Below are 27,447 nucleotides of genomic sequence, written 5' to 3'. Positions count from 1 at the left end.
CAAAGAGTCAACTCAAGTAAAGACTAATGAATATTAATTAAAGATTTGCTTGGATGTATGACCTTTCCTTTTTGTTTATCTGTGCGCACAGTCTGTTTAAACAGAGCTGAAAATGTTGACTACGCTAATTTGTAAAACAATAAATCCTACACTCTGGCTACTCTGAACCACTTAAACAACAATATGTATTAGAAAATGGTACAAGACACACATTAATCACTTTAGTCAATCTGGGATCAAACTTAGGTTTAAGGTTTATTATGATTAAGGAAGGAAAGATTCTGAAAAAATTCCAAGATACCCATTCTAAGAGTTTATTAAATTTATTAAATTAAAATTAAAATTTTGAGATCAGTAAAAAGCAAGAAAGAGTTCCATGCTACCAGAGAACCTGTTCATAATAGAATTCCCTTGATATTATGATCAATTTGGCAAAAAAGAGTACAGGTAACTGAGAAACTGTCTACACTGAATCTAGGCTATTATTATTCTTGTAATTCAAGCGTAATTAACATACAGTGTTGTATTAGTTTTAGGTGTACAATATAATGACTCAACAACTCTATACGTTAATCCATTGCTCATCAAGTATATTTTTATTTTGCCCATCCCCTCACCCAACACCCCTCTGGCAATCACCAGATTATTCTCTATATTTAAGAGTCTGTTCTGGGCACCTGAGTGGCTCAGTTGGTTAAGAATCGGACTTTGGCTCAGGTCATGGTCTCATGGTTTGTGGGTTCGAGCCCCGTGTTGGGCTCTGTGCTGACAACTCAGAGCCTGGAGCCTGCTTCAGATTCTGTGTCTGCCTCTCCCCTGTTCATGCTCTCTTTCTCAGTCTCCCAAAAATAAATAAATGTTAAAAAAAAAAAAAAAAGTCTGTTCCTTGTTTCTTTTTGGTTTGTTCATTTGTTTGGCTCCTTAAATTCCATATATGAGTGAAATCATTGGTATTTGTCTTTCTCTGAGTGATTTACTTAGCATTATACCTTCTAGGTCCATCCATATTGTTGCAAATTGCAAGATTTCATTCTTTTTTATGGCTGAATATTATTCCATAGTGTATATATACCACATCTTCTTTATCCATTCATCTATAGGTGGACACTTAGGTTGCTTCCATATCATGGCTATTGTAAATAATGCTGCAATAAACATAGGGGTGCATGTGTCTTTTCGAATTACTGTTTTCGTTTTCTTTCGGTAAATACCCAATAGGGAATTAATGGATCATATGGTAATTCTATTAACTTTCTGGGGAGCCTCCACACTGTTTTCCACAGTGGCTGCACCAGTGTGCATCCCCACCAACAATGCACAAGATTTCCTTTTTCTCCACATCCTACCAACACTTGTTATTTCTTACGTTTTTGATTTTAGCCATTCTGAAAGGTATATAGTAATATCTCATTGTAGTTTTATTATTTTTTTTAATATTATTTTGAGAGAGAGAGAGACAGAGACAGAGACAGAGAGAATCCCAAGTAGGCTCCATGCTGTTAGCATGGAGCTCAATGTGGGGCTCAATCTCACAAACTGTGAGATAATGACCTGAGCCGAAATCAAGAGCCGGAAGTTTAACTGACTGAGCCACCCGGGTGCCCCTCTCACTGTGGTTTTAATTCACATTTCTCTAATTAGTGAAGTTGGGCATCTTTTCATGTGTTTGTTGGCCATCTTTTCTTTGTAGAAATGTCTATTTAAGTCCTGTGTCCATTTTTAAATTGGATTGTGTTTTTTGCTGTTGAGTTGTGTAAGTTCTTTATATACTTTGGATATTAACCCCTTATTGGATATATCATTTGCAAATATCTTCTCGCATTTAGTAGGTTCCCTTTTTGTTTTGTTGATGGTTTCCTTTGCTGTCCAGAAGACTTTTATTTTGGTGTAGTCCCCATGGTTTAATTTTGCTTTTGTTTCCCTCACCTGAGGAGACAGATCTAGAAAAATGTTTCCTTCGGTCACAGAAATTACTGCCTATGTTTTCTTCTAGGAATTTTACGGTTTCAGGTCTCATATTTAGGTCTTTAATCCATTTTGGGTTTATTTTTGTATAAGAAAGAGGTCGTTTCATTCTTTTGCATGTAGCTATACAGTTTGCCAACACAAAACCATGGGTTTATTCCTGGACCATCTAATCAGTTCCATTGATCTATGTGCCTATTTTTGCGCCAGTGCCACACTATCTAATTACTACAGCTGTGTAGTATATTTGGAAATATGGGATTGTGTACCTCCAACTTTGTTCTTATTTTTCAAGACTGCTTTGGCTATTCAGGGTCTTTGGTGGTTCCATACATATTTTAGGATTGTTTGTTCTAGTTCTGTGAAAAATGCAGTTGGTATTCTGATAGGGATTACATTAAATCTGTAGATTGCTTTGGGTGGTATGGACATTTTAATAATATGGGTTCTTCCAATCCAAAGGCATGGAATATCTTCCCATGTTTTTGCTGTCCTTAATTTCTTTCATCAGCATTTTATAGTTTCCAGAGTACAGGTATTTCACCTCCTTGGTTAAGTTTATGCCTAGGTATATTATGGTGTGGTACAATTGTAAATGATATTGTCTTAATTTAACTTTCTGCCACTTACTTATTAGTGTATAGAAACGAAACAGATTTCTATATATTAATTTTATATCCTACAATTTTACTGAGTCCATTTACTCTAGTAGTTTTTTGGTGGAGTCTTTAGTGTTTTCTATATATAGTATGTCAGTTGCAAACACTCAAAGTTTTACTTCTTCCTAACTTGGATGCCTTTCATTTCTTTTTCTTGTCTGACTGCTGTACCCAGGAAAGTGGGGAGAATGGATATCCTTGTCTTGTTCCTAATCTTAGAGGAAAAGCTTTGTTTTTCACCACCCACTGAGTATGATGTTAGCCACAGGTTTTTCATATACGGCCTTTATGTTGAAGTATGTTCCCTCTAAACCTACTTTGTTGAGAGTTTTTATCAGGAATGGATATTGTATCTTGTCAAATGCTTCTTCTGTATCTACTGAGGTGATCATATGGTTTTTATCCTTTTTCTTGTTAATGTGATGCATTATGTTAATTCATTTGTATTCAGTATTCGCAAATACTGAACTATCCTTGCATCCCTGGAAAAATTCCCGCTTGATCAAGATGAATCATTTTTTAATGTATTGTTGGATTCAGTTTGTTAGTAGGTTGTTGAGGATGTCTACATCTATGCTCATCAGAGATACTGGCCTGTAGTTTTCTTTTTTTGTAGTGTCTTCTTCTGGTTTTGGTATCAGGGTAATGCTAGCCTTATAGAACAAATTTGGAAACTTTCCTTTTTCTTCTATTTTTTGGAATAGTTTAAGAAGAATAAGTATTAACTATTTGGCAGAATTCACCTGTGAATCCATCTGGTTCTGAATTTTTGTTTGTTGGGAATTTTTTGATTACTGTTTCAGTTTCATTGCTAGTAAGGGGTCTGTTTAAATTTTTTATTTCTTCCTCATTCAGTTTTGGAAGGTTACAGGTTTCTAGGAACTAATACATTTCTTCTAGATTGTCTAATTTGTTGGCATATAATTTTTCATACTATTCTCTTCTAATGCTTTTTATTTCTGTGGTGTCAGTTATTTCTCCTTCATTCCTGATTTGAGTCCTTTCTCTTCCTTTTCTTGATGAGTCTGAAGGTTTATCGATTTTATTGATTTTTTCAAACAACCATCTCCTAGTTTCCTGGATCAATTCTTTTTTGGTTGTTGTTGTTTTTTTAAGTCTCTATTTTTTTGCTCTAATCTTTACTATTTCCTTCCTTCTACCAGCTTTGTGCTTTTTTTTTTTTTTCCTAGCTCATTTAGGTGTAAGGTTAGGTAGAGATTTTACTTGCTTCCTGAGTTAAGTCTCAGGAAGGTATTGCTATAATTTTCCCTCTTAGAACAGCACTGCTGCATCCAACTCTGTCTAAATGCTCTAATCAAAACAACACAGGGTGACTGAAAGGACAAAAAAGCAAGAGCCACCTATATGCTGCCCATAAGGGACTCACTTCAGACCTAAAGATGTGCAGCCTGAAAATGAAGGGATGCAAAAACATTTACCATGCAAATGGAAGCAAAAATAAAGATGGGGTAGCAATACTTACAATGGACAAAACAGACATTAAAACAAAGATCATGACAAGAGACAAAAATGGGCACTGGCTAATGATAAAGGAAACTATCCAACAAGAGGATATTACAATTGTAAATATTTATGCACCCAACGTGGCAGCACCTAAATACATAAAGCAACTATTAACACACATTAAGGAAGAAACTGACAGTTGTTCAATAACAGCAAGGAACAACACCCTGCTTACATCAGTGGATATATCATCCAGGTAGAAAATCAATCAGGAGCTTTGAATGACACATAGGACCGAATGCTTTTTTTTTTTTTTTTTTTTTTTTTAGTATATGAAATTTATTGTCAAATTGGTTTCTATACAACACCCAGCGCTCATCCCAAAAGATGCCCTCGTCAATACCCATTACCTCCCACCCCCCATCAACCCTCAGTTTGTTCTCAGTTTTTAAGAGTCTCTTATGCTTTGGCTCTCTCCCACTCTAACCTCTTTTTTAGACTGAATGCTTTTTAACAGATATATGCAGAACATTCCATTCAGAATATACCAAAACAGCAGAATACACATTTTTGTCAAGTGTTCTCCAGAATATATCACGTTAGGCCTAAATTCAAAAAAACTGAAATCATATGCATCTTTTCTGACCACAATGGTATGAAACTAGAAATCAATCACAAGAAAAAAAGCTGGAAAAGAACATAAATACATGGAGGCTAAATAACATGCTCCTAAACAATGAATGGGTTAACCAAGTAATCAAAAAGGAAATCAAAAACAAGGTGACAAATGAAAATGAAAACACAGTTGTTTTCATTTTGCATACCAAAATCTTGCGGATGCAGCAAAAGCTGTTCTAACAGGGAAGATTATAGCTGTATAGGCCTACCCCAAGAAGCAAGAAAAATCCCAAACCTAACCTTATACCTTAAGGAGCCAGAAAAAGAACAGAGCCCAAAGCCAGTAGAAGGAAGGAATCTAGGCTGCTCTTATAAAACAATCCTGTAAATATTATTTCACTAATAGCTTTATAGCACAAAAGCAGTATCTGCTAACTTTATCCATAAGCTTCTACCAAAGTTACACTAAAGCAATAAGATAGCTAAAGGTACGTATAGTCTTTTTTTCCAAATTTTCAGCCCTGAAAAGATTTCTAGCCTCATCTGGGGACATAAACAACTTTCAAATTTATCAGTTTAGAAGGTCTTCACCAATGGGGCCCCTGGGTGGCTCAGTTGGTTAAGAGCCCACCTCTTGATTTGGGCTTAGGTCATATCTCGCAGTTTTTCGTGAGTTCGGACCCCACATTGGACTCTCTGCCGACAGTGCGGAACCTGCTTGGGATTCTCTCTCTCTTTCTCCCTCTGTCTCTACCCTCTCCCACTCATGCTTATGTCTCCCACTCATGTCTCTCTCTCAAAATAAATAAACTAAAAAGCTAAAAAAAAAAAAAAAAGTCTTCATCATTTTCTAAAGCTGTTATCTTACCTACTTCCCAAATTAGAACACAGAAGAGCCCTTCACCTATTATGTATGTGGTCACTGGTATTCAGATGGAGACCCCAGGGCATTATAGTAAGTTTGCAAAATGCATACCAAGTTCTTTTCTAGGCTATAACAACAGGAGGAAGACCAACTCTGTCTAAAAGAGTTACTTCTCACTCAAAACCTAGTTCACCTGCTTACCTCCCATGATGTATTGGCAAGTGTTTGCGATGGATTCCATGACTTCCTTCCACAAAAGCATTGGGAGGCTTATGGTATACCGAGGCCAAAGATCCAATGTGGCATATTAGCTCATCCAGCAGAGTTGGCTCAATAAGATCTGTCTCCTCAGAGATCAGTGGCTTCTCAGACAAGACTACTTCTTTGGCTGTGACAGGGTCCGTTGAGAGAAGGCGCCAATAAATATAGCCCCGGTCTCGAAGGTCAGGATTATCAGAATCCTAATGAAAGGCAAGGGCAAGAAGGTTTAAATGGAAGTTTTCTCCATACAGAAACCCAACCTGTTAGATTTATATTAAGGCAATGCTGTAGTGATTTATAAAGTTGGCTGTTAAGATATTTAAACTCAACACAGTTTTAATACAGTCATAATTCTGTAATCTCTAATGTTCCAAAGAATTTAAATATAAATCGAGATGGGTTAGTTCTAAGACTAAATTTCAAGGGAAGATGGGAAATGGAAAAGTCTAATTTGATAGAAATTAACTCCTTGAGACAGCCTTGGAACATCAAAATAATTCTTTAAAAAAATTTTTTTTAATGTTTATTTTTGAGAGAGTGAGCAAGGGTACATGCGTGTGAGCAGGGGAGGGGCAGAGATAGAGGGGGAGGGAGACACAGAACCCGAAGCAGGCTCCAGGCTCTGAGCTGTCAGCACAGAGCCTGATGCAGGGCTCGAACTCACGAACCATGATATCATGACCTGAGCCAAAGTTGGACACTTAACCGACTGAGCCACTCGGGTGCCTCCCCCAAAAATGTTTTTTAACTGCTATAAACATCAGCAGGATTATTCATGAAATAGATTTTAAAAATATTTCACCCATACCTTCTTTCTTCATTCAAATATTTATTAAGTATCTCCTATGGAGACACTGGCTAGGCCCTGGAAATAAAGAGATAAGACACATAGTGCCTGACTTTAACAAGTCCAGAATACTAATTATTACAATATAGTATGAGAGGTACTACTATCTAAAATAATAAATGACTGTTAAGGAGAGCGTGGAACTAAACATTTCCCAAAGGGGTGACCTTTTAATTTAGTGGTCTTGTTTTTTCTGTGGTAGTTTTAAAATAATTTTTATTCATACTCATGGCTAAAAAAAAATTCATCAATGCTATATCACAATTAGAAGTTTGTAACATATCAGAGTGCCTGGGTAGCTGCCAGTTGAGCGTCTGACTCTCGATTTCTGCTCAGGTCATAATCCCAGGGTCATGGGACTGAATCCCCTGTCAGGCTCCCCACGAGGTATGAAGCTGCTTGGGATTCTCTCTCTCTCCCCCTCTGCCCCTTTCCCCTACTCATGCTTGCTCTCTCAAAAAAAAAAAAAAAAAAAAAAAAAAAAGTTTGTAATATAAAAATAAGTCTCTGGGGCACCTGACTCAGTTGGTAGAGCACATGACTCTTGATGACAGGGTTGTGCATTCAAGCCCCACCACACTAGGTGTGTAAAAACAAAATCTTTAAAAAAATAATTTTTTTGGGGCGCCTGGGTGGCGCAGTCGGTTAAGCGTCCGACTTCAGCCAGGTCACGATCTCGCGGTCCGGGAGTTCGAGCCCCGCGTCAGGCTCTGGGCTGATGGCTCAGAGCCTGGAGCCTGTTTCCGATTCTGTGTCTCCCTCTCTCTCTGCCCCTCCCCCGTTCATGCTCTGTCTCTCTCTGTCCCAAAAATAAATAAAAACGTTGAAAAAAGGAAAAAAAAATTAAAAAAAAAATAATAATTTTTTTGTGTGTTAAAGACAAAATCTTTAAAAATATGTATATATTTTAATAAAAATAAATAAAAATTTTAAATCTCCCCAAACATCCAACCCTTCCCCACTTTACATCCCCAGGATAGCCATTTTAACAGTGTGGTTATGTGTCCTTCCAGAGAGCTCCTAAGCATACATATATCCATTTTATATAAAACCAATTTCACATTATATATACTCCTCTGCAAGGTATTTTCCACACTGGCATATACACCTGCAAACTTTCCCAGTATATACAGCACTGCAACATTATTTACTAGTGCCCTATCAATGGACATTTAGGTTGTTGTCTCTTTCTCCCTCCTTCCTGCCATTCATGCATTCATTTATGTGAACATCACAAAGTAGCGATAAATATCCTGGTATCTACCTCTCAGAGTATGTCTATATGATGGCATTCCAGCTGTTTTAGTGCCACAACAGTAAGTCGCTGTTTCAGTATCTGTATTTAAAATACACATACAAAAATATTTTCTTCAAAACTAGGCCAATTTGAGGGCTTCCATGTGAGTTTCTAAGTAAGCAGATAAATTGGTTCATGAGTTAGCCACTTAAGGCACTTAACACCCAGCTTAATAAACACTAGCAATGACCCCGATGGTTTTGACTACATGGTTTCCTATGGTTTTTCTTAGTCATGTATTGTTTAATTTGTGCCCACAGTGGACCACTGGTTAAAAACAAGAAAGCGTAAGGGTGCGCCCCTGGGTGGCTCAGCTGGTTAAGCGTCCGACTTTGGGTCAGGTCATGATCTCATGGTTCTTGAGTTTGAGCCCCACACTGGCCTCTGTGCTAATAGCTCAGAGCCTGGAGCCTGCTTCAGATTCTGTGTCTCCCTCTCTCTGCCCCTCCCCCGCCCACTCACTCTCAAACAAATAAAAATTTTAAAAAGCGTAAGGAACACTGCAATATGGCAAGTTAGTTAACAGAATATCAAAATGGTAAATATAACTCAAGAGAATCTTGATCACATTCATAGGTTGTGTTACATAGCATATAAAAATGTTTGTAGTGTTTGAAATGCCAGGGTTAAAAAAGGGAAACAGTGATAATATTCAATTTACATAAGTTGTTTTGTTTTTGAGAAGTCCGGTAATTGGTTTATAAATAGGCTGAAATCTCCTTACTTATTTTACTTGGAAACAAAGTTTGAACATCACAAAACATAAGTTGACTTTTTTTAATGTTTATTTTTAAGAGAGAGTGCCCACGCGCGTATGAGCTGGGGAGGGGCAGAGAAATAGACAGAAGATCCAAAGCAGGCTCCCCACTGACAGCAGACAGCCTGATGTGAGGCTTGAACGCACGAACCGAACTGTGAGATCATGACTTGAGCTGAAGTCTGACGCTTTAACTGACTGAGCCACCCAGGCACCCAAAACAAGTTGATTTTTTAAAAGAATAGACTACCAGTTTTTTGACGTATCAGGTCAGGAAAGCAATCCCCACCCCAGCTTTTGTTGATACATAAAAGTTAAATCTTAATTTATATATTCAATCCCCAAAGCACACCATTTAAAATTTGTATACTAATTGTGCTTTTTATTATACACAATTAAAATGAATACTGCACATCAGTTGCCCAGGAAAATTCAGTCTTCTGTCTTCATAGATTAGTAATATTGTTGAGGTATTAAACTATAATACAATTTAATAATGTATGGATGAAAACTGACTACTTTTTACTTCAAATTATTTCTCTCTTCCATTATGTACATACTTAACCAAATGCAAAATTAATTAATTAATTAATTAATTCCTGTGGGGATTCACAAAACTATGTACATCTATGATAGAAGTTTGGAGTCCCCCTATACTCCACAAATTCAAAACACGGCGATAAGGCAAAATGCTACATATAGAATCCCTGCATTAAAGGGTATATGCATCGTAAATCTTTATAGACACACACTTTAAAAATATGGTCCTGTGAGAAATGAGTGCAAATTTTCCAAAGCCTGAAGCTAAAGAACAGGCAAGGATCTTCGCTGTTCGAACGTTGCTATTCTGAGGGCTGATTTGTTAGGCTTACTGTAAGCTGGTCAACACTGCCTCGCTATTTATATGGAGGCCACAAAAAATCAGGCCCAGTCAAGACATGTGACATAAAAATCGAAACTTTTTATGATTTTAAGGTGCCATTCCATGTTTGGTGATTCGGAAAATTTGGTTTTGGATCTGCTTTTCTGTTAGCCCCCCTAGTTCCTGGCCAGGATCTGGGAAAATAGTACATTTCTTTTTTTTTTTTTTTTTTTTTTTTTGTCATCTTTATTGAGATAAAACTGACACATAACATTGTTTAAATTTCAGATGTACAATGTGTTGTTTGGTATGCTTATATATTGCAAAATAATTACTGGTGTAGCATTAACTAATATATTCACCATGTCACTTAATTACCATTTCTTTCTTGTAGTGAGAACATTTAGGATCTATTCTTTTAGCAACTTTCAAGTATATAACACAGTAGTAACCATAATCATTATGATGAGCATTAGATCCCTAGAACTTATCCATCTTCTAACTGGAGGCTTGTATCCTTGACCACTATCTCCCCATTCCCCATCACCCCCCAGCTCCTGGTAACCACTATCCTACTCTGTTTCTATGAATTTGGCATTTTTATGTTGCACGTATAAGTGAAACCAACAGCATTGGCTTTCTTTACCTGACTTATCTTCCTTAGCATAGTGCCTGTAGGGTCCATCCATGTTGTTGCAAACCACAGGATTTCCTTCTTTCTCATGGCAGAGTAACATTCTATTGTGTGTGTGAGTATGTATGTGTGAATACCACATTTTTTATTAACAGAAGTGTGACTTTTTTTTTTTTAATGTTTATTTATTTATTTATTATTTTTTTTTTCAACGTTTATTTATTTTTGGGACAGAGAGAGACAGAGCATGAACGGGGGAGGGGCAGAGAGAGAGGGAGACACAGAATCGGAAACAGGCTCCAGGCTCTGAGCCATCAGCCCAGAGCCCGACGCGGGGCTCGAACTCACGGACCGCAAGATCGTGACCTGGTTGAAGTCGGACGCTTAACCGACTGCGTCACCCAGGCGCCCCAATGTTTATTTATTTTTGAGAGACAGAGACAGAGACAAAGCATGAGTGGGGGAGGGGCAGAGAGAGAGGGAGACAGAATCTGAAGCCGGCTCCAGGCTCTGAGCTGTAAATACAGAGCCTGATGCGGGACTCAAACTCATGAACCGTGAGATCATGACCTGACCCAAAGTTGGATGCTTAACTGACTGAGCCACCCAGGTGCCCCAGAAAAATAGTACATTTCTAAAAATTTAAGAGCTTCCAAAATAATTACCAGGCATGCTCGAAAACAGTAAACTGTACTATGCATCAACATTATAACATACCAGGAAAGTCACTCAGTGGCAGATTCTAGGGCCACATCACAGAAATTTTCATTATGTCAGGGTCAGGCCCAGGAATTTACATTTCCAGCAAGCAGCACAGGTGATTTTGATGATGGTGTTCTCTAGCTCATAGAGAAGTCTTCATCTTAATTTTTCTTGAACATACTATACAGGGTAATTATTAAAGTCTGGACACTTCTGTGTGTATTCTTAACTGATTGCTCTATAACTACCAAAGCAGAAAAGACAAACCTTTGAAATGAAGCCTTGGATTCAAGGGTTCATTTCCTTTTCCTGTAATAATATTTCTAATTAACCACCATTTTATTTAAAGTTAGAAGCACAGAGGCACCTGGGTGGCTCAGTCGATTGAGAGGCGGACTTTGGCCGGCTTCGGATCTCATGGTTCTTGAGTTCAAGCCCCACATCAGGCTCTGTGCTAACAGCTCAGAGCCTGGAGCCTGTTTTGAATTCTGTGTCTCCCTCTCTCTGCTCCCTCCCCACTTGCACTCTGCCTCTCTCTCTCTCAAAAATTAACATAAAAAATGTTTTTATTTAATAAAAATAAAGTTAGAAGCATAAATATTTCACATTACTTCACTGAATTATCAGCACAGGTTAAAAAAAAAAACACAAAAAAAACCCAGTATTAATTAACTCTATTGTTGAAATGGGAAAGGAACAGTATTAAAAAGAAATTTGCTCAGGCACGTCTCGAACCAGGGATGTAGCAGAAATAGAACTCCCATCACCCAATTCAAATGAACACAACTTAGGGATGCTTGGATGGCTCAGTTGTTTAAGCATCTGACCTCGGCTCAGATCATGATCTCACGTTTTGTAAGTTCAATCCCAGCATCAGGCTCTGCACTAGAAGTGCAGAGCCTGCCTGGGATTCTCTCTCACCCCCTCTGTCTCTGTCCCTCCCGGACTCAGGCTTTGTCCTTCTCTCAAAATAAATCAACTTAAAAAAAAATTAAAAAATAAAAAAGTAAAAAGTAAAAAGTAAAAAATAAAAAAATAAAAAAGTAAAAAGTAAATAAACTTAATTAACACAACTTAGCAGATCACACTGCCCTCAACTGAAATTGGTACCTAATAAGTTATTAGGTTCCTAATATTGGTACCTAACAAGTTATTAGGTTCTTATTTCACAAACTTGGAGGGTAGGGGTGGGGGACACAAAACAGAGAAAACAACTTACAGTGGAAAAGACTTATATACCAATGTGCTCTTCTTTTATGGTAACTCCTCAGATCTCATTAACTGGACAGAAAAGGGTTGGCTAGAAAAACTGCTTAGTAATTATTTACAACCAAATATGAAATAATCACCTACAATGATCTGAAAACCACTAAGTTCGCTTGCATGTACTGGCTTATGCACAATAGTGCTTCAGAGAGGGAAAGCAAGGAGTATGCAGTCTCAAAGTCATCCCTGACCTTCAGGCTAGAGAAGCAGCACAGCATGATAGATAACAGCAAAGACTCTGGAGCCAGGCTACCTGGGTTTGACTCCTCACTCTGCCACATACTAACTGGGCCTATGTCTCAGTTTCCTCATCTATAAAATAGGAATAATAACAGTATCAACCATTACTGAGATTAAATTAACGTGTAAAGTCCTTACAAGAATGCCTGGTACATAGTAAGCACAACAAAAATGGTTATTATTAAAGATTTTATACTAGTCCTTGTACAAAAAGTCTCAATCAGGAATATCTGATGGTCTACTTATACCCTGCCCTAGTCCCAGAAAAGGACTTAGCAAAGCTTACAAAAATGCATCCAGGACTAGAGAGCATAAATCAGAACTAGAAACAGAAAAATGCATGCCACAATGACCTACACATTTTCTACAAGAGATCCTTAAATTTGACTCTAAAGTTTCCAACTCATATGAGCATGAAATCTAGTTACATAAGCCATTCAGAGGGTCAGTTAACTACATACCTACCAATGCTTAGGAGAATCCAAAACTGGTTAGGAATTTGTTTGATGGAACCTCATAAAGAAAAAAAAACATATAATGGAATAACAAATGACTTTGACAACAGATCCAAATAGGATAGTTTCTCATGACAACCCTACTATTAGATGAATGTATCAGTATAATTTAGTAAATGTAACTTAATTAAGGGTCAGGTACAATGCAGTCTAGATACCCAGCTCTCTACCAGTCTGGCTTGATTCAGTGGCGAATTTTATCTGTAAGAACAGAGAGTCCTTGTATTATTTAAGCAATCCTCCCTAAACACTTTATCTCAAGCAAATTTTGATAAATAACAGGAGATAATCTGACAAGAATCCAAAATACAGCTCTCTTGTGACGCCTTTGAAATACAGACCCATAGGCCTTCAACAGACCATGGAGATGGAGATAGGGTTGAGAACCAGTGACTACAATGGAACCTGCCAAGGACACTTGCTTGATTTTAAGACTATCCCTATCTAGAGATAAGCAGGGAGAGAGCAAGGCCCAAATTCTCTTTAGAAACTTGTTGTAAATCCACCTTAACACAGATACAAATGGGTGATCAAGGGTCTACACTAAGAAGTCTAGAAAGCTCGGACACTGGGGTGGTTTTGTTGGCTAAGTGGCTGACTTTGGCTCAGGTCGTGATCTTGAGATCCTTGAGTTGTAGCCCTGCATCGGGCTCTGTGCTGACACCTTAGAGCCTGGAGCCTGCTTTAGCTTCTGTGTTTCTCTCTCTCTCTCTCTCTGTCTGCCCCTCTCCCATTCACGCTTTCCATTTCTCTCTCTCAAAAATAAAGATTAAAAAAAAAAAAAAAAAGTCTAGAATGCTCAATTCAATACAGGTATTAAATAACCACTGCCTTGATGGTTATAGAAATTGCTTTGCTTCAGGCAAAGGAAGATGTTTAAAAGGGAATTTTTTTTTAAAGAAACATTTCAAAGAATGCTTACAAATATATATTAAAAGATGTAAAATTAATAATAGGAAAGATAACAGATAAAAGTACTATGAAAAGATTTCAAATTTTGATTATCTACCACTATACAGAGATGAATAAGAAAAATGGTAAACTGAGTATCTAAATCCGATTCCATGTGTCGACACACACCTGAACTTCTGACAGCCTGCTATAGCCAGCCAGTTCTCAAATTCAATTAAGAACATAACGAAATTATGATGAATTGATGATTGCTATACTAGTTACAGTAGATAAAATAATTGTTTTGATTTCTGTGGACCTAAAATGGTGACAATAAATCTGTGGCCTCCAGTTGCCACATTTCTGAAATCAGAACTCATCCTAGGGAGGACCAAAAATATCGAATAATTAAGGAGGCAGCATAAGCACTTTAAAATTACTTAAAGAGAAAGGCAATCAATTCTAGAAGGTAGAAAGAACAATATCGGAGACCTTTGTTGAGGCATTTACCAATATTAAATCATTGTACTTTCATTTAGAAGGTGAAATTAAGTCACCCAGAAGGAGTGAGACTTAAGTGAGTCACCCAGTACTGTGAGACTCAATGTCATTTTCACACTGTAGGTCATTCATTAAAAGTAAAATATCTAAGTTAAGCCCATCTAAGTTCAACAGAAACTGGAGCCAGTTCATTTAAAAGCCACCGAACTATAATTCGATGTTATATGTATAAGAGGCACTATTTTTATATTTTAACAGGATCTAAAGACTGCGCCCTTTCCAATTAAAATCTTCCCAAATGAGGGGTGCCACACTGGCTTAGTCGGTGGGGCATGTGACTCTTGACCTTGGGGTTGTGAGTTCAAGCCCCAACTTGGGCATAGGGTCTACTTAAAATAATAAGTGAATAAATAAGTAAAAATAAACAAATCACCCCAATTGAATCTTCTCAGAGTTTCATGATTTCCTCAATATAAAAGCAGACAAATCAAACCCATGCTTTTTCTAGATTTCATACCTGTGTTGCCAAACTCAAGACTTGCTGTACCAGCTCCTGTGTTTCTGATGGTTTCTTGAGAAACAGCTTCACTATGGCAGTAAGCAGAGTGAGCTGCACCTATGGGGATGTAATTTAACAGATAAAGTGAAAAGCATTTACATTACTCCCTACCATTATTTTTAAAGTAGTGCTTACCCATCTACGAATTACTACCTGGTCTTTCTAAGCCTGGGTGGCTCAGCCAGTGGAGCATCAGACTCTTATTTTTGGCTCAGGTCATGATCTCAAGGTTTGTGAATTTGAGCCCAGCATCGGGCTCTACACTGGCAGTACAGAGTCTACTTGGGGTTCTCTTTTTCCCTCTCTCTCTCTGCCCCTCTCCCTGCTCATTCTCTCTCTCTCTCAAAAATAAATTAATTAAAAAAACAACAACCCAAACTCACTAGCCTCTTGTCCCTAAATTGCATTTTTGGCACAAAAAATTGCTTATTAAATCCTTTATATTCATTTCCACCAAAAGATACAACTTGGGGAGAAATTAGGGAATTATCTGTCATACTAGGGCAAGAGCCAAAAAACAGTAAAACTATGCCAGATCACAGCTAATTAAAAATGGGCTGCTGAAGGGTGCCACGGTGGCTCAGTTGGTTAAGCTCTGGTCATGATCTTGTGGTCCATGAGTTGGAGCCCCGCGTCAGGCTCTGTGCTGCCAGCTCAGAGCCTGGAGCCTGCTTCAGACTGTCTCCCCATCTCTCTGCCCTCCCTCACTCACACTGTTTCTCTCTCTCAAAAATAAATAAACATTAAAAACAATTTTTTTTAATGTAAAAAAAAATATGGGCTGCTAAACCATACACAAAGCTATAGGCTTGTATGTGTTCCTTGTAAAGGTCTATTAAAATTACTATGGTGGAGGGGCGCCTGGGTGGCGCAGTCGGTTAAGCGTCCGACTTCAGCCAGGTCACGATCTCGCGGTCCGTGAGTTCGAGCCCCGCGTCGGGCTCTGGGCTGATGGCTCAGAGCCTGGAGCCTGTTTCCGATTCTGTGTCTCCCTCTCTCTCTGCCCCTCCCCCGTTCATGCTCTGTCTCTCTCTGTCCCAAAAATAAATAAACGTTGAAAAAAAAAAAAAATTTAAAAATAAAATTACTATGGTGGATTACATACATGACCTTCAATGTGCAATGAGTGCAAATGCCAGGGGAAAAGGGTTTTATAATTTATCTGCTTCTCTGTGCCCACAGTTCCAAGGTCAGGTCTCTCCATTTTGGTAGAGAGACAGAAGATGGGAAGAAATCTAGCTATCCAGAGAATCTTTTCAAACTGCACATGCCAGCCCTCACCGCAGCTCTAAGCGAAAACACCTGCTGGAATGAGCCACAACCATTACGAACAGGAATAGGTCATCATCTTCCAGTGACGAAAATTAAAAAGTGCTAATTACTGCTCTCAGCCATTAGTTGTTAAAGTGTGGTTCTGGACCACTAGCAGCAGCAGCAGCACCCTGAACCTGGTAAGAAATGAGAATGCTTAAGCCCATCTCAGACCCACTGAGTCAGAAACTCCAAGGGTGGGGCCAGCAACCTAACCTGTGCTTTAACAAACTCTAGGTTCACTAAAGTTTGAGAACCACTGGTCTAAGGCAGATTTGCTCCATAAGAAATCAGCACAATTGAAAAGGTCACCAATTCTCAACACACACACACACACACACACACACACACACACCCCTAAGTGCTCAACCTTTACTTTCCCTGAAAATTTCCCCAAAAGATCTGACACAGGACACAGGTGAGAACTTACCTGGGTGCTTTCATCATGAAAACCTTCCAGGAAGCTCTCCAGTAACTCATCTGCATTGTCAATTCTCTCAGCATATTCTCCCACAATCCAAATCATAGCTGCTCGAGCATCTGGTTCATCCAGCGAGTCTAAGTTCTCACACAGAGTGGCAATGATGCTTTCATACCTGATGTAACAAAATCAACTATAGTTATTGAGGGCACAACTGAGAAGTGTATGTGACAATGAAGACTAAAAAAAAATGACCAACAAGGTACCCTAAACCAAACCACCAAACTATAAAGGCTTTTGGTTAAGAGAATGCACAGGCTCGGGGCGCCTGGGTGGCTCAGTCAGTTAAGCGTCTGACTTCAGTTCAGGTCATGATCTCACGGTTTGTGAGTTTGAGCCCTGCGTCGGGCTCTGTGCTGAGCCTGGAGCCTGCTTCAGATATGGTCTCCCTCTCTCTCTGTCTCTCAAAAATGAACATTAAAAAAATTTTAAATAAACAAAAGTTATTTTTCATAAGGTATCCATTTTAATAGGATTTTTAACAAAATATCCTATTATGACCAGTTACATTACAAAGAATAATTTATACCTAGCCAATTTCAAAGTGCCTTACACATTGCCTATATGGTTGGAAGAAGAGGGTAGAAGTACTTGTACATACTTGTTGGGGTATTTCCGAAAGATGTCCCTGATGACAACAATTGCCTCTTGGACCACATAATTCACCTTGGTCTGGATGAGATCAAGCAATGTGCTCACACAGCGCTCTGCAGATTGCTATGAAGAGGAACACAATAAATGACAAGTCAGACGATCTCTCCAATAATGCAACCTCAATATAAAAATAGCTTTGTGACATACATGTGCACCAACTAAGCTAAACTAAAAGATCAGGCACCTAATTTGACCAAGCTACACTACAGGCTAGGCTATCTGATGGAGATACACAGAATTTCCAGATAAACCCCAAATTTTATTCACTGCAAAAATATACTTGACAAATGAGTTGGATCAAATGATAGTTGTATCATCTTGGATAGCCAAGAGAATAGAAATGAGAAGAAAGAATATGTCAAGGTAGGAGGAAAGAATAAGCCAAGGTAGATCTTTATCTGGAGTTCATGGCTTTAAACCTCTTGAAATGAGGGGTGCCTGGCTGGCTCAGCTAGAGGAGGAGCATGCAACTCTTGATCTCAGGGTAATGAGTTCAAGGCCCATGCTGGGGGCGCCTGGGTGGCGCAGTCGGTTAAGCGTCCGACTTCAGCCAGGTCACGATCTCGCGATCCGTGAGTTCGAGCCCCGCGTCGGGCTCTGGGCTGATGGCTCAGAGCCTGGAGCCTGTTTCCGATTCTGTGTCTCCCTCTCTCTCTGCCCCTCCCCCGTTCATGCTCTGTCTCTCTCTGTCCCAAAAAAAATAAATAAATGTTGGAAAAAAAAAAAAAAAAAAAAGGGCCCATGCTGAGTGTACAGATTACTTAAAATTAAAATCAACCAATAAAACAAACTTCCTGTGGGGCGCCTGGGTGGCGCAGTCGGTTAAGCGTCCGACTTCAGCCAGGTCACGATCTTGCGGTCCGTGAGTTCGAGCCCCGCGTCGGGCTCTGGGCTGATGGCTCAGAGCCTGGAGCCTGTTTCGGATTCTGTGTCTCCCTCTCTCTCTCTGCCCCTCCCCCGTTCATGCTCTGTCTCTCTCTGTCCCAAAAATAAATAAACGTTGAAAAAAAAAAAAAAAAAAAAAAAAACAAACTTCCTGAAATGAAACTGCCAAATTGCATATGTGCATATAAGCATATTTTCCAGGGAGAGGATTCATAGCTTTCATTATATTTTCAAAGTTATCTGTGGCTCAAAAAACTCTTAAGGAAAATTTGCCATCTTTTGAACTATATAACTGAAAGTCTATGGCCTCAGATAAACTGCAATTTTCCACAGCCTTTAGTTCATCTATAAAATAGAACTGGATCTATTAACCTTTTATTAATGAAGGGAATATGGGAGAATACAAGTGATAAAACTAATGTACTAAAACTCTAGGTCATAGTTTTTTAAAATTTTTTTAGCGTTTATTTATTTTTTGATAGAGACAGAGCATGAGTGGGGGAGGGGCAGAGAGAGAGGGAGACACAGGATCCGAAGCAGGCCTCAGGCTCTGAACTGACAGCACAGAGCCCGACGTGGGGCTCGAACCCACGGACTATGAGATCATGACCTGAGCTGAAGTTGGATGCTTAACCTGCTGAGCCACCCAGGCATCCCTAGGTCATAGTTTTTAAAAAGGGAAAGGTTTCGGACAAGAGACCCTAAAAATCAAAGCCTAATTTATCATATCTCATGATGCACTCTGATGGGTCACTCCATTAGATGCCTCTTGATAAGATGCAATAGAAAGTACACAGCATCAAAAGAGATACTTTTGGGGGCGCCTGGGTGGCGCAGTCGGTTAGGCGTCCGACTTCAGCCAGGTCACGATCTCGCGGTCCGGGAGTTCGAGCCCCGCGTCGGGCTCTGGGCTGATGGCTCAGAGCCTGGAGCCTGTTTCCGATTCTGTGTCTCCCTCTCTCTCTGCCCCTCCCCCATTCATGCTCTGTCTCTCTCTGTCCCAAAAATAAACGTTGAAAAAAAAAAAAATTAAAAAAAAAAAAAAAAAAAGAGATACTTTTGCCTAACACTGAACATGAACATTACCAACCCTCTAGATTTAATTATTTACAGGGGATGACAGAAGGAGATAAACAACATCACTAAACTACACCAGCAAAATCCAGACTCTGGAAAACTGTATAAACCTAATGATATAATCACTTCAATACATGGCACCTCAAGGAAGTAAGACTTAAGAAACATAGTATCCAAATGCAACATGTGAATCTTCTTTAGATTTTGATTTGAACAAGCCAACTATAAAAAGACAACTAGGGAAAATTGAACATGTTCTGGGCATTCAATGAGATAAAGGACTATTGTTAGTTGTTGGGTATAGTAATGGTATCATGACAATGTATTTTTTTTTAGGGACATACTCTATTAGATATACACATTGGACTACTTTTGTAACATCATATCTGGGATCTGCATTAAAATACAATAGCACTTGGGGCACCTGGGTGGCTCAGTCGGTTGGGCATCCGACTTTGGCTCAGCTTCCTGATCTTTGGGACTCAGCCCCATGGTGGGCTCTGTGCTGACAGCTCAGAGCCTGGATCCCGCTTTGGATTCTGTGTCTCCCTCTCTCTCGGTTCCTCCTCCACTCGCAATCTGTCTCTCTCTCAAAAATAAAGAAAGAATAAAAAAATTAAAAAAAAAAAATACAGTAGCACTGGGGCACCTGAGTGGCTCAGTTGGTTAGGGGCCTATTTTATTATTATTATTATTTTTTTTAATGTTTGTTTATTTTTGAGAGAGAGAAACAGAGCATGAGTGGGGGAGGAGCACAGGGGGAGGAAGACAGGGTCTGAAGCAGGCTCCAGGTTCCGAGCTGTCAGCACAGAGCCTGACGCAGAGCTCAAACCCACGAACCACAATATCATGACCTGAGCCCAAGTCGGACGCTTAACCGACTGAGCCACCCAGGTGCCCCAGGTGTCTGACTCTTGATCTCAGCTCAGGTCATGATCTCAGGGTTGTGAGTTCAAGGTTGGGCTCTGTGCTGGGCGTGAAGCCTACTTAAAAAACAAAAATACAATAGCACTTCATTCCCTTGAAGAGTAAGGGAGAAGATAAAAACAGCAACATGTTGATACTTGTTCAAAATGGATGATGTGTACACGACAGCTCATTAATCAATTTCACTTTAGTGTATGCCTGAAAACTTTGGAATATAATCTTTTAAAGGTACGAAGTTAAACCACTCCAAGCAATTTAATAAAAACAAAACTGCATCTTGAGGCTATATGATGATTCTGTTGCACCATGAAATGATTCTGCCATCTTTTATGTATTTTTTCCATTTTTGGATTCTATTTTATTCCTTTTCAGCCAGTAATTCCTGTGTGGTTACTGCAACAGCAAAATTAGAAAAATTTATCACATATAAGTTGTGATAAATTATAGAGTATGTAGGATATAGACTGCTGTAAGTTCTAAATTATCATAAATAACATTGGGGCGCCTGGGTGGCTCAGTTGGTTAAGTGTCTGACTTCGGCTCAGGTCATGATCTCACGGTTCATGGGTTCGATCCCTGAGTCGGGCTCTGTGCTGACAGCTCGGAGCCTGGGGCCTGCTTCAGATTCTGTGTCTCCCTCTCTCTCCGATCCTCCACCACTCATGCTCTCTCTCTCTCTCTCTCAAAAATAAACATTAAAAATTTTTTAAATTATCATAAATAACATAAATGAAGTGTTTAACACAGAGTTTGATATGAAGTTAACATTTAGTGAGCCCTTTGTATCATTATTATAATAAAGACAAAAGGCTATTTCCCATGATGCATCAATATCTGAGAAATATTTAAGTCTGGAACAGTAATTTTTTTTAATCTTTATTTCTGAGAGAGAGAGAGAGAGAGAGAGAGAGAGAGAGGCGGAGGAACAGAGAGAGAGGGAGACATAGAATCTGAAGCAGGCTCCAGGCCCTGAACCGTCAGCACAGAGCCCAACGCGGGGCTCAAATCCACAAACTGTAAGATCATGACCTAAGCCAAAGTTGGACACTTAACTGACTGAGCCACCCAGGCGCCTCTGGAACAGTAATTTTTGAGCAAATTGTCATCTCAACCATATTGCTTTTGATTAAAGAGGAAAACACAAAACACCTACCATTAAAGCAGTATGGCAGAAGAACAAGATTAAACATCCAATCACTGTTCAGATAAAAAAAGTCCAGAAACAGAGAAATACAGAATATACACTTATAAAATTTAGTATAAGACAACATTTCCTACCAGTAAGGAAAAGATGGTTTGGTCTGGTGTTTGATCCTCACCCTCATATTTTTCACCAAAATTCTTTGTTTTAATTATTGAAAATATTGTTAAATGTAAAAAATAAAATCTTTGCCATAAAAGTAGAAAATAACAGTGGGTTTTATAGAAGTTTGAGGTGAAGCACAATCTTCTAGGTGTATCACTAAAGAACCCCTGACAACAAAACAGAACTCACTACACAAGGAAACGTAAACTTCTGTGAATCACAACTTCAAATGAAATCAAAAGGAAAACAAATTGGGAAAACAACTGCTACAAAGTGAAGGATTAATATCTTTAATTATAAGAGATTTTTAAAAAATCATTGTGGAAAAGATAACTCATAGGAAAAAGGTGCACAGGACATGAACAAGTGATTCCAAATGGCTAATAAATGAAACAATGTTCACCTCCACTAGAGATCAGAAACTTGGTTATAAGGTCCTCTTTATGTCATTATTTGGAAAAAGAGCAGGAACTTTAAGGTCTTACAATAAGAGAAAGGCTAAATAAATTAGAAGCAATCACACATCATGTCTATAATCCACTAAAAATGATATAAAATGCTAATAACACAGAAAAATGTCCATGCCTAATTCAATAAAAAAAGGCAGACCACAAAAGTAAATAGCATTTTTAGAATCATCTCATTTTTGTAAAAAGTACACCGGTGTATGAAAGACTATATAGACAAAGATTTAAAATCATGTCCATATCATCTCTGGGAGGGTAGAACAGGGGTAGGAGAAAACAGTGTTTTATTTTCATTTAAATTAGCTTATATAATTTTATGTAGCAAACACATATGGTTTTCCTAGCAAGAAAAATAATTTGTTTTTAAATTAAGGGATGAGACACATATCAGTATCTTACCCTGATCTGTAGTAAACACCACAGAACAGAAGACTGGGAAGTGAGAACTTAGTGCCTTAATCTCTCTGAAACAAATAAAATCAATTGACTAAGAAACACCAGGGGTTTATCTCTTCCTTGAAGAAACAGGTATACCCTGTAAATACATATAACTTTGTCAATCACACCCCAATAAAGCTGGGGGAGGAGTGAAGTAAAATCTACTAAAAAATCAGGCAAAAGATAGGCAAAAGTTATGGAAAAAAACAGTACTATTGGACTGCCTTTCTAATGCTATTTATTGATTGAGCAGCTTACTGCTTAATCTTTAACCTGACCAACTTAATAACAAAATTATACATATTTTTTCACTTCAGAATACTTACAGCAACATAGAAACACTTATCTTTACAGTTATAAAAATACAACTCAAACTCTTAAAGACACCCTAAACTTGCTAGGTAGGCCCTTCTCTCGCAGCTTAGCATTAAACTAATATTCATTTATTTTTCATTTGTCATATCTCTGAAACCAACCACACATTAAAAAAGGTAAGAGGCCCTGAGAGAATGCAAGCAGCAGCTTGGTTCAGAGGCTATACAGAAAGTCTATTATAATTCCCTCACTGGTTCTTCCCCCTTCTCGTGAATACTTTATTAGAAACAGACCATCATTTCTTCTCTGGCCCTAATAAGTGTGTTTGGGCTAGACACCTCTTTCCAACTGATAACCTTCGTGACCAAATCAGGTCTAGAAAAAGTGCTCCAGCAAATCCAGGCAACCTGAGATAAGAGAGCACTTGCTAGAAGGCTGATTTTACGTTTCCAAAGTTCATTCCTCACATGCTCTCATATTCCTACCTGGGCATCCCAAGTCAAAGGAAGAAGTGAAAGCCATCAGAAGTTTATCCCTTCCAGATTATGGACTACTTTCCCATTAGTCACAATACATGGCATTAACAGCCTCTAGGAATACAGATGGAGAACACTTTCTAGTAATTTCAGTGATAGAAAATCTCTTTTAACTTTGGAATGAGAGATAATTTTGTATGACTCTAGAGCTTTGCAAAAGAAGTGAATAAGGTGATGACAGACTGGCAATGAAAAGCACAAAATGACTCTTAATGCTACCAAAATCTCCGAAAATTATCTAATAGTAAGTGGGTGGCTATACTTCAGTAAGAAAAGAATGTGAAGAATGGTGACAAAAGAGATGTATCAAGATCCAATAAATAGACTTCCTATTTCTCAGTGGAGTAACAGAGTGTATTAAATATCTGAACTAAGCGATCAGAACCAGAAGTAATTAACTTCTGGTTAAATGATTTATCAATGGTAACTGCACAAAGCAGCACTGTCTTAATAAAAGGAAGGCTAATTAGGAACGTGGCTTTCATAGATGCTTCTCTGACACAGCATCTGTTTCCTTCTGTTCCCATGAAGCACTGGACATACTGTGCAAATTATTTTAGTATCCTTGAGAAATCAGATGGTCCAATCCTCTGACTCTAAGCAGAACTGCATAGAGTCAAGTAGCAAGAACAAATACGGAGTTCTGAATCCACTACATCATAGCAAACAGACGTTTTCATTAATTTCAACAAATTCCTGAATGATGAAAAACAAATGGGAGGACAATATGGAGAGCAATATAAGCTATAGCCCATTAACACCTACTGGAAGGCTGCAACCAAGCTAAAAATCAATCCCCCCTCTCGGGTCACAGAGAGGCTCTTTCAGAGGACTTCCAAGTAAAAATCAACTCCCTGCCCTAAAGCAGAAACCTGTTGGTCAGCAGCCCTGCCTGTGCTCACAGAAGTCCTAATGATCTTTTCTGTTATCTCATTCTTAAACAATTTAAATGGGCTGTAAATTACTATAAGCATGGTATACACCTCAATTAAAAAATTATATATAGACCTGCAACGGTCACCATACAAAACTTCAGACAAATTTAAACTGCAGAAACAAAACACTGTAATTCATATTGTCAGAGACTCAAGAAGCTACGGCAATCACACAAAAAGGAATGCTATTAAAGAAGACTAATAACAACAAGGAGCTATGAAGAGAAGCTATATGGAATGATGGCTGTGCAAAGGCCAAAAAAGCAGTAAGCCAGACTGGGGCAAGTGAGAGGACAGAGGACTGAAGAGACAAGGGATTAGGACAAAAAAAGGCTTACACACATTTGATACTATGCTTGAAAAGTTTGGATGGAAGAAGATAGGGATGCAATGAAGACATATAATGCAAGAAAAAAAGAAAGGCCATTATAGAAACTCCAGAAAAAATAAAAGTCTCTACAGGAAAGAAAATACAATCATTTGTATTCTACTGGCCCTAAATATTTGGTCATAATATGCACGGTGAGTTTTCTAACTTTTAGTCAATAGAAAAACAAATGAAGGCATATTATCTCAATTTACAAAGATAATCAATACAGGAGCAAAAAACCTCATGATATAAGTATTGGAGAATAGGATGGTTCAAGTAGGAACGGTGGGGTACATGAAGAATGGTACTTACAGCACAAAGTTAACAGATAATGTGTATAACTGGTAAATCAATAAATACCATTAGCATATTATTTAGAAACATGGGAGTAGTCAAAATAACTGAAACTACAAAGAGATAAAAATGATTCCCTCTGGGAATTTTACCTATGTGCTTTATTATTTTAATAAACTTAAGAAACCCATTTTAAAGAAAGAAGTGAAGAGAACACTCCGAATCCTGTAATGTGATCACAACTACACTAGACACTTGCCTCCACTTTGATGGCACACCGCCCAATGGCCCGCACAGCTTTGCGAACAAAGTCAACATCCACCTCTGTGGCATATTCCTTTAATTCTGCCAGAACCTGTTAAAAATCCAGGAAGTAAAAAATCATTAAGGATTCTCAAAAAGCAATTTCATGGCCTTGCTTTTTCTGAAGGCCAGACCTTAAGATCTACGTGATTTATAAACCTGAGTCTGCTTTACGTCTGACCTGAGCAATGTTGGCTTGGGATGCCAAACGAATCATGATGTCCAATTTCTCTAGTTTAACATAGATGGGATCATTGTACTTCACAAAGAAGACTTTGATTTCCTGCTTCAAGATTTCAGGCCTGCGGTACACAGAAACACAAGATAAGGAAGGCGAGGCATATATTGACATGTCCTTTTAAGTCGGTATTAATATCTAATCTGTGTCTCTCTGCTCTCTATTCACTCCTCCCCATCCCCAAAACCTCACAAACTTCCTGTACCATCCCTCTAACCAGTTCCCCTTTTGGTAGAAATTTTTTAAGGGTTAGGGTACATACTGCTAAGAACTGCTGGAAGAACAATCTGGCTCTAAACTACAGCCTGAACTGTATGAAGCAGGCACAAGCTGGTATACTATTAAGAGGCCCTTCAGAAAACAAACTACATTGGAGAACAGCACTATGTATTTATCACAGGGACACTCCAAAAACAACTATTAGCCTCCTCACCCTGGACAAGCTGCTTGCCATTCAACATTTTCATTTCCATATATTAAAAAGAACTTAGTGGGGGGGAGGGGGGGTGCCTGGGTGGCTCAGCTGGTTAAGCATCCAACTTTGGCCCAGGTCATGATCTCACAGTTTGTGGGTTTGAGGCCCATATCCGACTCTGCGCTGACAGCTCAGAGCCTGGAGCTTGCCTCAGATTGTCTCCATCTCTCTCTCTCTCTCTGCCCCTCCCCGCCCCGCTTGTGCTCTATCAAAAATAAACAAACATTAAAACAACAACAGCAGCAGCAACAACTTAGGGGCGCCTGGGTGGCTCAAACAGTTGACATACGACTCTTGATATCGGATCAGGTCGTGACCTCACGGTTCATGGGATCAAGCCCTGTGCTGGGCTCTGAGTTGACAGCGTGGAGCCTGCTTGGGATTCTCTCTCTCCCTTTCTCTCTGCGCCCCCTGCACACATACTCTCTCTCAAAAATAAATAAATAGGGGTGCCTGGGTGGCTCGGTCGGTTAAGCATCCGACTTCGGCTCAGGTCATGATCTCACTGCTCATGAGCTCGAGCCCCGCATCGGGCTCTGTGCTGACAGCTCAGAGCCTGGAGCCTGTTTCGGATTCTGTGTCTCCCTCTCTCTCCGATCCTCCCCCATTCATACTCTGTCTCTCTCTGTCTCAAAAATAAACGTTAAAAAAATTTTTTTAAAAAGTGTGATCTTTAAAAAAAATAAACACTTTTTAAAAATAAAAATCAATAAAACTTAACACTCTAACATTGATATTATTAAGCTTAATTCAAAATCACAAACACTTTAATCACCAATTCTTGGTTTCCCAACCTTTTCTGGACAATTAGATTGATATTCCTCAGGGCGACGTACTGCACCTCTGGCTCCCCAGACAGCAAAGTAACAAGCGGAGGGGCCAACTTCTTCAGCAGCATATTGTAGTAGTCAGAGTCCTTGGGTAACAACTCCAGAAACTTCATCAGGACTTTTACTGCTGAAAGCACCACTGCCGAGTTGGCATGAGATAGCCGGGGAGTCACTCGCTCACAGATGCTGAGGGGAAAAAAAGAAAATTAATATCTTGAATTAAAATTTCTTTGTTCAATCCAGTCCATGATGTAATGTGTCAGAGTACCATGGCCCCAGTATCAAGAAACTAGAGAATCAGGAAAGTCAAAGCTCTAAGTGTAAACAGAACTGGGATCCTATACTGCAGCAAACTACAGGCAAACTACAGGCAGAGCAGAGACATCAGAAGACCTCAGGAAACCAGCAATAAGGGATGCTCAAACTGCAAGGAAACTAAGCAATACCCAAAATACTTGAGGCTCACACCACTTACCTTCCTGTTTTATGGTTGTCAGTCTCCCCATATTCCATAAGGGCTTCCTGCCTCACAGACTATTTCTCCTCAACTTATAGGATGTCAAATTAAGTTTTAAGAGTTACTTCATAGTGAGAGATGCCAGCCATCTGTGACTGAAGGTGTCATTATATGATGCAGAAGGAAGGGAGTTGACCAGGAAAACTACTCAACTCCTTGCCTTCATGATTAAGGAAATCTCTGAA

General features: G+C 38.9%; 1 protein-coding gene across 5 annotated transcripts in view; it reads right to left on the bottom strand.

The window, feature by feature from the left end:
• The window catches only part of AP2B1 (adaptor related protein complex 2 subunit beta 1), a 128,371-nt gene that overhangs the window by 62,833 nt on the left and 38,091 nt on the right, over window positions 1–27,447 (bottom strand). For all 5 annotated transcript variants that reach the window (XM_045490527.1, XM_045490528.1, XM_045490524.1 and 2 more), the window contains 7 exons: window positions 26,710–26,931; window positions 25,384–25,504; window positions 25,159–25,254; window positions 17,297–17,412; window positions 16,645–16,810; window positions 14,862–14,960; window positions 5,773–6,032 (listed from right to left, as the gene is read on the bottom strand). In XM_045490527.1, the coding sequence (XP_045346483.1) occupies window positions 5,773–6,032; window positions 14,862–14,960; window positions 16,645–16,810; window positions 17,297–17,412; window positions 25,159–25,254; window positions 25,384–25,504; window positions 26,710–26,931 (1,080 nt within the window). The remainder of the gene's footprint in view (window positions 1–5,772; window positions 6,033–14,861; window positions 14,961–16,644; window positions 16,811–17,296; window positions 17,413–25,158; window positions 25,255–25,383; window positions 25,505–26,709; window positions 26,932–27,447) is intronic.

The sequence above is a fragment of the Leopardus geoffroyi genome, chromosome E1 (assembly GCF_018350155.1).
Source record: "Leopardus geoffroyi isolate Oge1 chromosome E1, O.geoffroyi_Oge1_pat1.0, whole genome shotgun sequence".
Lineage (NCBI taxonomy): Eukaryota > Metazoa > Chordata > Mammalia > Carnivora > Felidae > Leopardus > Leopardus geoffroyi.
This window is presented reverse-complemented; position numbering and strand designations above follow the sequence as displayed.